Source organism: Marmota flaviventris, chromosome 12, assembly GCF_047511675.1.
Source record: "Marmota flaviventris isolate mMarFla1 chromosome 12, mMarFla1.hap1, whole genome shotgun sequence".
NCBI classification, from domain to species: Eukaryota; Metazoa; Chordata; class Mammalia; order Rodentia; family Sciuridae; genus Marmota; species Marmota flaviventris.
Window position 1 is genome coordinate 108,928,960 of NC_092509.1, and position 11,019 is coordinate 108,939,978.

Genomic DNA, 11,019 nt, shown 5'->3' on the forward strand with positions numbered 1-11,019 from the left:
TCTTTTTGCAATTTTTAAACCTGCATGATTTTGACCCAGAAATAAAAATTTTAAAACCAAGCAATGTTTAAAAATATATTCTGAGTCTTTTTTTTTTCTTTCTTTCTTCTTTTTTTTTTTTTTAATTAAAGAAATGCAACGTGTTTGGCTTTTCTCCTCTTCCCCTGCACCCCGCCAGCCCAGTTGCCACCACGTACACCTGTGCAAGCCTGAGGTCCCCTGTATCAGGAGACCAGGAACCGTTCTCTAAAAAACAAAAGAAAATGTGCCACTAAATGGCCCAAGACTGCATGTCGAGTCTCTGGGTTCCCGAATGAGTGTGCAGATAAAAGCCACTTGAAATCTTCACACCGTGGTCTTGACAGGGCTTTCTTGCTGCTGTCTGGAATATGCTCCCTGAGCTTTTTTATGGCTTTCTTTTATCTTGGCATTTATTTTTAAAAAGCAAAAAAAGTATCAAAATAAAAACTTACTCACACTCTGAAGCAAGCAGACACAGGGGTTCTTCTTTTTCAAGTGTCCCCACAGTAATTTCTGACTTAAACACCCATCAATCAACTGTAATTCAGACCCGCTGCCTACCTCAGGTATCGCGCCTGTTTTTGAAAGTTCCAAAAGGTGGGGAAGACACCCCATTTACTCCTGAGTCTCCCAACTAAAGTCACTACAGAAACCTAAAACCAAAAGCAGGGGTGGATAGGACGGCCGGCTCCCGGGCAGAGCTCTGAAGGCCAGGCCGATGTGTGAACTTCAGGTCAGAGTAGAACAAGTGCCAAGCCCATGACATGGGGCCACCTCCGCAGGGCTGGGTGGAGCTCAGGAGCACTGTTCCCACCAAAGGCTTGAAGGCCAGGCCCGGGAAGGGCCAGGCACAGGAGGCGGGAGCTGCTGGCTGGAGCCGCCCTTCCATGTTTCTAGCTCAGCACCAAGAGGGCAGAGGGGGCTTCACATAGACTTACACCAACCCCGCGGAGGACACGGAGGACACGCTGGCCTGGAGCAGGGGCCTGCAGCCTCTGAGAGCCCAGAGGTGGCTGGGCCCCTGGAGGATCACCCATGGCTGACGCCTATGTCCAGCACAGCTCTCAGGCTCCCCAGCAGTGCCCCTCCCCCAGCCCTCCCCACTCAAGTTGAAGGCCAGGGGGGGGATGTCTTGCTCTCTCTCCAACTTCCACTCAAGGTGTCCCCTCAGACGCAAACTCCGTGTGTGCGACACCTGTGTGCATGTGCGTGTTTCTCTCTTAACGGAGGGCACAAGTATCTTTAAACTTTTGATTTACATCATTTTATAAGCTATTTTCTAAATACATTATTCTAGACACAACACACACAACTTAGATATTTTTTTGAATTTCCAAACATGAAGTGTGTCGACATAAAATTTTAAAAACCAAAATATGTATTCCAGCCACAAATTGCATCTTTAAAATGTTATTTAGGCCACCACACTTGCTCTGCCCCTCCAGGCCTTAGCCCGTAACAACAAGACACCAACTCCTGACCCCCACCTGACTCCCACCCACCCACTTTGACCTACTGCCTCGGTAGGTTTTAATTACGAGGCTAGAATGGAACACTCTCGCCACAGTGTACATTAAGTGCCCTGACAGGCTGCCTCTCAATGAAAATCTGAAAAAAAGTATCTTCAAAAATAAACTCTCTCAGTCTGGACTATTACATATTTCTTTCTATTTGATTCTGCATTTTATGATCCAAGATCAGAAGAAACTCATACTTAATTAGAAGCAAATTTTAACAAACCCAGCATTAAAAGTGAATGAGCATTACTGCTCAAAGAAAAAGGAAGAAAAAAAGGAGAGAGGAGAAAAATAGAGAGACATATATATACATTTACTCCTGAGGGGGGTAAAAAAACTAAAAATGGTTACGAACTGAGAAAAGCCCTTGTGATATTCGTATGCACAATCCATGAGTCTCGTAAGAAGTGTCTCCCAGCCAAAAACTGCAGCTAGCCGTTTTGCAATAGGTCCCTGGCTGGCGAGGCGACCTGGTGGACAGCAGGTCCAGGCCGCACGGCCCAGGTGCTTTGTCTGGATACCAGCACACCATAAAGAACACCCAGCAAAGAGCCGCTTGCTGATCCCACGTACATTCGAAGCCCAAGTAATCATGAACTCAATCAACAATCACATCTTGAAACTATTTATTTTTTAAAGGAGAAACACAGAAAGCTCCCCAAAAAGAAAGCCACCTTGGCGCCGGCCCTCCCTGCCCCCTTTCTGTGTGACTATCAATGTATATCAACTGGGCATGCCATCATATTTATCGTCACTTTCATTCGTGTCATGCCCTTGCTTATATGGTTTAGATATGAATTATTGACTGTTACAGTCCTTGTTGTAAAAAATAAATAAATAAGTAGGATGTCGGGTACTTTGCGCTGCTTCAAAGGGAGCAGGAGTCAGAGCCCAGCAGAAGCTGCCCCTGTATGTAGCCAGGTCTCTCATCTCTATGCCATGGCTTCAGATCGCCTTTCAAACTCTTTCTCCTTACAAGGGAGAGATTTAGCCACTTTGGAAAATTAAGGATTAAAGTAAACAAACAAGAGGATGGTGCTAAATGTCCTTCCCACAGCACCTGCTGTTTAAGAACACCTCTGATTGATGACGGCTATTTTTTAATTGTTGCTTTAAAATTTAAATGCCCTCCTGGGGTGTGTTCTAAGTGTGTTAGTCCATGATATTGAGTCCTGGAGAGTGGAACAGGAGCCAGGGCTCTCTAGGCAGTGCGCTCTACCTCTCACCCGCTAGGAAATCCCAGGCCAAGCCGGAGAGGTACTGTTGGAAGGAGCTTCCCACAAAGGTATTTGACAACACTTTCTGTGGACAGCCTCTAGCCCGCTCTTTGTACAAGCAAAAAAGGGGAAAAAAGAAACTTTAAACAGTTCCGCCCCAGCCCAACGCCACAAAATAAATTGGGGTTTTAATTATGGGCCAAAGTACATTCTTTCGGGAAATGGACACTTTCATATTTTTCCCCAAAGACACACCATTCTACGAATTTTCCTTCAGAACCTACATTTTAGCCTCAATTTCCAAAAGGGTGGAGAAAGAGTTAAGGAAAATAAACCTGTACTACTGGAAAACAGCGTCAGAGAAACTGGATTCCTTCTTTACAGAAAGCAGGACGAGGACTTGGTATTAGAGATTGGGCAATCAGCACTTTCATTCTGAAATTCTAATTTTAAATACGACGTTCATGATTGCAGGTTAAGTGATTCAACTGGCCGAAGAAAATGCCAAAAGATTGGATTCTCGTTCCTACCTGTTTTCTCTTTGATTTCACACAACACATTAAACAAGGCAGGCTTCATTCTGTGGCAGTTTAAAGCATGTTTTCTGTAAAAAAAAAAAACACAAAACAACAACATGGTAGCTTAGGTGGACTCCCAACACCAAACTGCTGAGATGGCACAGGGGAATCTGAGCATTTAGCCAAAATCATATACCGAGCCCAACCCTGCGGCACGCTTCACTTGTTTTTATGACGTAATATTCGAAGTCCCGCCACAGAAAAAGAAATAATGCTAATTAGCAGTGAGAGAGTAGGGATTTAACTACAGAACAGAACTAACCTAAATTATGCCCATTTAGGGAATTTTTAAAAGTAGTGTAATCAAAGTGGAATTTTGAAACCAATCATCCCTTACAGGACTGTGGATACACAGAGCCAAACACAGAGGTTAACAGTTTTGCAAAATCCACGCAGTGACCACAGCCTAGAAGCTGCCTGCTTCTCCGTCTGCGTGTGTTCAAATTTAATTCATCCATGTGTTTGAATTCATTCCGCAGATGCCCCTGTATTCTCATAAACACAAGATGCTTGAAAGGTCTTCTGAGCAGAACTGTCAATTTATAAAATTTCAGTCCCCAAGTTAAAGAGTATGGAAATGCATTGCCAGGGGGCAAACATACCCATATGGGGATAAATTCATTTCTCTGTGTTCACATTACGTCTCTTGTGCACACACTGCTTATTTGCAGGTGTTGAAATTCAATTATTTACAATTAGGACCTTCCACCCATTGGGGAAAAAATAAATACAATTTTGCCTTTTAGATTAGCGATTGACCTGGTTCTTGTGTCTGAGTGTTTGTATGCAGAATGCACTCGAGGAAGAAAACAATACCTTCCCTCTACTTTATCATGGAATCACTTAGCAGAATGATAGTGCTTTAGAAAGAAAATACTGATCGTATCAGCTCTTAGTTAAGGGAATTCTGTTTACTAATTAAAATCATGTGTAAAGATAAGTGGAAACCCCTATCACTTAAAACACATGCAATTCTTTTTTAATTCTTTTGAAAGTTAAAAACAAAACAAAACAAAAAAAAACCCCACACAACACACACAGCCTCCAGAAGAGCAGACTACAAGTATGTCCTCTACACCTCACAGCAGAGGAGTAATAAACTCACAATGCATGGCATCCAAAATAGTAATAGTTTACTTTGGAATCAACAAAGATACATTAGAAAGGAAAAAGAAAAAGGGAAAGAAGGACATTTCATCTGCCAAGTAGAGTTGCATTGTTCAACCAAAAAGAAAGCTCAGTCGAGATTCAGTCAGTTCTCATGTGGGGTGAAAAAAAGGGATGAGAAGACTCTTGCATTGAGATCTTTCTGAGTCTCTAGAAATAGTTTTCACTAATTGTACTCGTATGCACAGGCCCAAAGGCAAACAAAAACTCCACAGAGCTATATAGAACAGTGAGTCTCCCCCCCACACACACAGGGGATTACAGAAGGAGAACTGACCATGTCCCTGTCCCCAAATTTTATCTGGCCTCTCAGCTTTTAGGCCATTGAAGGGGAACCTGCTGAGAGCTGTTTGTCCTCAGTTTCACTAAAAAGAGGGACTGAATCTTGCAAAAGTAGCCTGCTCCTGCGGCCCCTTCCATGTCACCAACTTGTTAGTAAAGCAGTTTACTGGTATGTCTGAGTGTATTTTTCTGGAACAATGTAATGGAGAAATCTGTTCCAATTCAAAAGAGATTGGCCAGTGGGAATCATTCCATTTGCGATACCTATTAGCTTTTCTTTAGGAAATAAAATTCAAAAAGAGCACCCAAAATTAAAAAAAAAAAAAAAAAACCTTTCCTCTATTAAAATAAATAAAATAGTCTAAGTTTTTAACCTCCCCAAGTTTCTAGGCACCCGTGAACCAAGTCCTCTGAGTTTACGGGTCGCGTGTGTGCAGCTCCAACACCGTGCATTCACACATTTGTGTTTTTATCTGCTCCCTCTCATTCTCTCAACTCAAAATCCTGTTTCCCTTAGGAGGGGAAAAAAAAAAAAAAGAACTGCATATGTTTTCTCCAGATAACTAAGTCACTCGAGTTATAGAAATTTGAAATATACGTTTAAAAGATTTTCAAAGCACAAGCAGGAAAAATACTGTGGAGATTTAACAAAGCTGGGTAACTGCATAGGCATACGTGGTCATTAAATTTTTTAAAATTCTTTGGAGTTTGGCCTTGGGCAAGATGTTAGTGGGTTGCTACTTTACTTGGGTTTTATTTTGAAAGAAAATTCCTATAAAATACATGAGAACTGTAGCCTGGTGGTGGATCAAGTTCGGAGGCTCCAGTTTCTTTATTACGTTTCTCTAATGAAGAGCTTCATGTCCTATAGTATTGAAATACATAACATTCACGCTGCTTTCGTTTCTCTTCAGCTGCATCCTACGTAGTCCTGCAAGCAGCAGGGGTGAAGGAGCAAGCTGGATTTCTGTCCCCCCACCCTTTTTTAAAGGACCGTACATAACTGTGTCATGGAAGGTTAATAAACCTACTGAAATTAGGAGACAATAAAGTTAAACTGAAAATCCGAGTCTCATAAAACTAGCAAACATGCCTAAAAGCAAAATTATCTTTTTTTCTTTCTTCCCATTAGCTTTTTCTAAAAACAGAATTAAGTGAATATAAAATAATTTCTGTGTAGCTGACGATTACTGACAAAGAAATGCCCTGCTTTTTCTTCTCTGGTGGTTTTGTATGGTGGGGGGGCTTGAGGAAAAAAAAAGGATAAAAATTAATTTTGGAGGGGTAAGTCGAGAGAGAAAACCAAACTCACTGAATTAGTGAGGGAGTCAGCTAAATTTGCAAATAAAGTGTTCTTGGGACATTTTATTTCTAATGTTGGGCGATCCCTCAACACGAAGGCACGGACTGCTGCTCAGAACTTGACAATTGTGCTCTCCTACACTTTTTTAAAGCAGTAAAAAGTGCCGAGGGCCGCTTCGGGGTCAGCTGGCAGCCCCTCGGCATGCCCGCTGGTGTGGGTCCACACGGACGCCTGTCCACACACACGCACGACGTGCACAGCCACCCTCGGCAGGGGCGAGCACACTTTCCATAACAAGGCTCCTTCAAATTCTGCTCCTCCGCCATGTAGTTGCTTGTCAAAATGGGGAGAGAAATAACATTTTTAAAGAAAGCGCTGTGGAGACTCGGTCCCCATTGTTTCTCCCTGCGAGAGGGAGAAAAACAAAACCCAAGAAAGGAGAAGGGAAGCCTCCATCTCACCTGGCCTGCGCCTCGTCCAAACTCTGGTCGGTGATGGTCATGATCTGCTGTAAGATGTCTCCGATGTCCTGCTTCCTCCCGCCCTCCCCCTCGGCCCCGCCGGCCCCGTCCTGCAAGTGCTGGGACAGGCCGGGGTGCCCGGCCATCCCGACCCCGGCGTGGGAATGCATCAGCCGGGGCTGCTCGTCCATCTCCGAAGGCTGGCAGCCCGGCTCTGGGCGCTGCTCCGCGGCTCGGCTCCGGGAGCACCGAGGCTTCTGATCCTTCAAGCTGCCTTCAGATCCTTTTCAGGATAATCAGGGACGGGGAAAGAAGACCAAAAGAAAAAAAAAAAAAAAAAATCCCTCTGCCTCTTTGGAGGCTGGTGGGAGGATGGAGAGCGGGGAGGGGGAGGGGGCGTGAGGGGGTTGCGGGGTGAGGGTGGGGATAAGAGCTGATGGGGAAGGGTGTTGACTCCAAAAAGCAAGAAAAATAAACCACCTTCCCACTTGGCGAAAAGAAACCAGAGCTGGCTTTTGGTTTTCAGTCCGATCTCCTGTGCAAGGCAGAAATGGGCTCCCGGCGCTTAAATCTGTGGCTTAATCCTTTTGCAAATATGCATTGATCGGGAGAAAGGAGAGGAAGGCGGGGGGATTGCGAGGCAAACTTTCCCCCCACCCCCCGCTGCCCCCCGCCCCCACTCCGGGCCAGAGTGATCTCAAAGGGGGTGGGCTGTGGCCAAAGCCAGATCCCCCGGCCGCCGGCAGGCAAAGCACCGGCTCTCTCCTCCTCCGCGTCTCTGCAAACTCCGGCGGCCCCGTCAGCCTCCTGCTTTTGTTTAGCTCAGGCTCAGGACTCCAGAAACATATACAGAAACCACAGCCTGCGAGGAGGAGGCGGCGGCGGCGGAGGAGGAGGACGGGAAGGAGGAGAGGGGAGGGGGCCGCGGGGCGGGGCGGGGCGGGGCGGGGCGGGCCCTGGAGCCCCGCCCCGAGCCCTGATTGGTCGCCCTGGAAGCGAGGGCCCCGCCCCGCGCCCCGCCGCGCCTCCCCCGCCGCCGCCGCCGCCGCCGCCGCTCCTCCCCGCCCGGCGCGCTGTCAATCAGAGTTCAGAGGTGGGCCCGGAGGAGGCAGCGCCGGCCCCGGGCCCTTAAAGGTGCCCTGGTAAGCCCGCTCCGGCTCAGCGGGTTCCCCCTTCTCTCGCCGCCCTTTCTTGGGCTGCGTCTTTGAGGAAAACGTGGCTCCTCTTAAATGCAAACCTATAAAATTAACGGGAAAGGACACAGACGGTGTGGATCCCTCCGCCTCACCCCTGGTTTTCTTTTGCTGCAGCACAGCATTTAAAACTTGATTCTTTCAGTCCTTAGACCTCAAGGAAACAGTTGAGAGCAAGTTTGTCAGCACAAAGTAGTTATGAAGCACAACCAGGATGTTAATGTGATTAATAACGATCTCTAATAAAAGGAAGAAGTAATAGTAGATTAAAAAAAAAACTCTTATCATAACAAAGTTAGAATGCACACCAGCCTGTGTCAGTTGTGTGGCCTGAAAACTGAATTATGGGCTATGAAACCAAATAAACTTGAAGAAAAAGAAATGAATAAATAAGTTCACCAAGTGAGACTAACTCAACATTTCTCTTGTCCCTGGGGGAAATTAGTTATTTGGCTTAAATACTTAATAAAGAAATGCATTATCACAGTCTGGCTCTAGTTTTTAATACAGTCTAATAAGCATTATTAACTGGGATAAGAAGTGAATGGACATTTATTGAATGCTTACTATGCACAGAGTAATTTACATGAGTCATTTTATTTAATTCCCAAGACATCTCTGTGAGTTGTGGATTTTTATTTGCATTTCACAGAGAAGAAACAGAAAGGTTGAATAACTTGTTCCAAGTCCGCAGTTATCCAGTGTCAGGGCTGGAACTCAAAGCCCGGTGCCACTCCCTCCAAAGACCTCTTGTTCCGCTGTCAATCTGCTTCAAGGCTAACAGAAATGTGCATCAAATGTAAAAATTTCTTTTTATGTATTCCCTATGTTGTTGGAAAACAGATTTAAGATAATCAAGGACATACTTGAACAAGATGGCTCAGATTGAAAAATGAGTAGGAAAGAATTAATTAAATAAATAAGTAAATAAAATGGAATCAGGAAGAAACCCAGTAAGAAACTCCCTGCTAGACTCCGACACCATAGCTGCATAGTGACCATGAACCTGCTGCCAGTCTTTTCATTAGGCAGAACAGGAGGGAGCATCCAGGTGGACTCAGTTACAACACCTGTGAGATCAACCAGCGGGAGGGACTCCTGGAAGTGGCCCAGCATAGCTCGGAGCGGAAGCATTCTAGGGCATAGCCCTCTCCCTGGATGGCACTGCAGCCACAGGAAACAGGTTGGTGTAAACCTCAGTGTAGCCAATCGGCAAAACGGGGCAGCCTTGCCAGGTGTTGGAGAGCCTCACATAAAACATCCCTCTTCTCATTTCATCAATCACTGTGCAAAAGCTTGGCAAGATAAGGGGCATTGAAACCAGTTCTTAAGGAGCTACTTGGCACTTGCTGGTATGAGGGTATGCGGTAGAGAGCGTTAAATAGAATTACAATGTCGTGTTACCTAACAACAATTATTTTATTCACATACTAGGTTGACTTGTAAACTATTTTTAAATCAAAAAAGTTGAGCACAAAATTATCTACTCAAATCATGTATCAATCACAGCAGGTAAGAGTTAGCAGACACCATATATCTTAAAGCATGAAAAGAACTCCCAGTGCCTATAAGAAATAGGTTTGGGAGTAATTGATTCTAAATGCAAGTCCAATAAACACTTGCCAGGAAAAGTATTGGAAAAGGAGCCATCAATACCAGAAGACCATGAGAATAGCTAATATTTACTGAGCACTTACTACAGGGAGCTATTCTAGTCATGGTTCGTTGTTAATTGCATCTCCACAACCACCACAGAAGCACCGTCCTGCTTTTATTCCTCACTCTCCAGTGCTGCCCAAAGGTTTCCATATAAAATACACACTACAGACTACCACGCTGCAGAGTGAGAAGCCGCGGCCTGGATAGAGCAGGGAATGTGGACTCCGAGGGGTGCCTGGGGGCAGTGGATCCCAGGACAGGCTAATGCATCTCTCTGGACACAGTGGGTGTGTATGGAAAGGCATGGCTGGGTAGACGCTGAAGAGCAGCAGTCTTGCTTTAGTTGGTGGACACTGAGGAAGCACAGACGGCTGTTCACTTTGAACGGGGAGCAGAAAGGCTCGCTCCAGGAAGAGTCACCTGGTCGCCCCACCCAAGGACAACAATCCTCCCGTAGCCAATCCCTGCCAAAGGGGAGATGAAATCAGCAAAACAGATTCAGAAGGTGACAGCAGAAATGGAAAGGAGGGGACGATTACGAGAATATTTTTTGAGGTAAAGCCAAAAGAATCGGATACTGATTTTATGTGAGTGGGAAGGATAAAGGAATCGGAGAGGAGTGTGATAGCACAACAACTGTGGCTGGTGGGGCAGTTCTCTCAGTGCTGACCACATCGCAGGCCCTTGTCACATGCTGCCACTTGCTTTCAACAATTTAGCACCACTTCCAACCCTTCCTGCCTGCAGACGGAGACCCCCGGGTTCTGAGTTGCACAGCAATGGCCAGACGAGGCACAGCAGAGCATCCGTTGCTCAGTGGCTGGACCAGCGGGTGGTTTCTTTGTCGTGTGAGCAGAGTGCACCTGACACACTAAAACAGATGTGACGTCACAGGTCCACACACACGTCTGTCCTTGACCGAGATTTCATCCTGCACGTAGTAGACTGGGTGCTGTAGAAAGTCTTATTTTAATGCATTACAGAGAATAAAGGAAGTCAAAAGGGGGAACTATCTTCAGTGAAATGGAACAAAAATCAGGATCTTCTTATATTTTCCCTAAGAAACTTATTAAAGTGGGCTCAGAGGATAAACTTACATAGGAAATCTCCACATCTTTTGGGCAGTGACGAGAGATGGGTTGTGCTTTCTGTACCTTCCATATCTCAGCAACACTTCTGAGGTTGTAGACGGTTTACAGTGTGCTTTGAAAACATTAAAAATGCTAATGATCGTGCTGAATTTCTCAGGAGAACAACAGAAGCCCACTGAATTATACTTAAGGATATGTGTCATCATCAAAATTTGGCCAACTAGCAAAGTAGTTCTCCGTCTGACCTTGTTCTAACAGACCTTATTCTAACAGACCCCCACATCATCTTACCACATTACCTCAAGATTTGGTTGCCCTGAAGATGATCTTCAAACTCCATTGTTAGCCTCCTCGCACGTACTCTTGTCTTCACTACGGGACACAGGGAATGTGTGCAAGGACCCAGTCCCTCCCCTAGCAAATAGAATGGTTTCAAAGACACGTGTCCCTTGCTGTGGTCTTGGAAGTGAATCTGTTGCCGTGTGCATGGTGTTATACCATCTAAGCAGACACCAGCGTATTGTGATCTA

General features: G+C 45.4%; 1 protein-coding gene across 3 annotated transcripts in view; it reads right to left on the reverse strand.

Annotated features, from left to right (window-relative positions):
• The window catches only part of Pbx1 (PBX homeobox 1), a 232,129-nt gene extending 224,712 nt beyond the window's left edge, over window positions 1-7,417 (reverse strand). For 2 of the 3 annotated variants that reach the window (XM_071600373.1, XM_027922859.2), the window contains exons 1-2: window positions 6,547-7,417; window positions 3,286-3,359 (exon numbers count right to left, since the gene is read on the reverse strand). In XM_071600373.1, the coding sequence (XP_071456474.1) occupies window positions 3,286-3,359; window positions 6,547-6,737 (265 nt within the window). In that variant the 5' untranslated portion in view covers window positions 6,738-7,417. The remainder of the gene's footprint in view (window positions 1-3,285; window positions 3,360-6,546) is intronic. The other variant, XM_027922858.2, reaches the window with a different exon arrangement.
• Window positions 7,418-11,019: the final 3,602 nt, after the last annotated feature.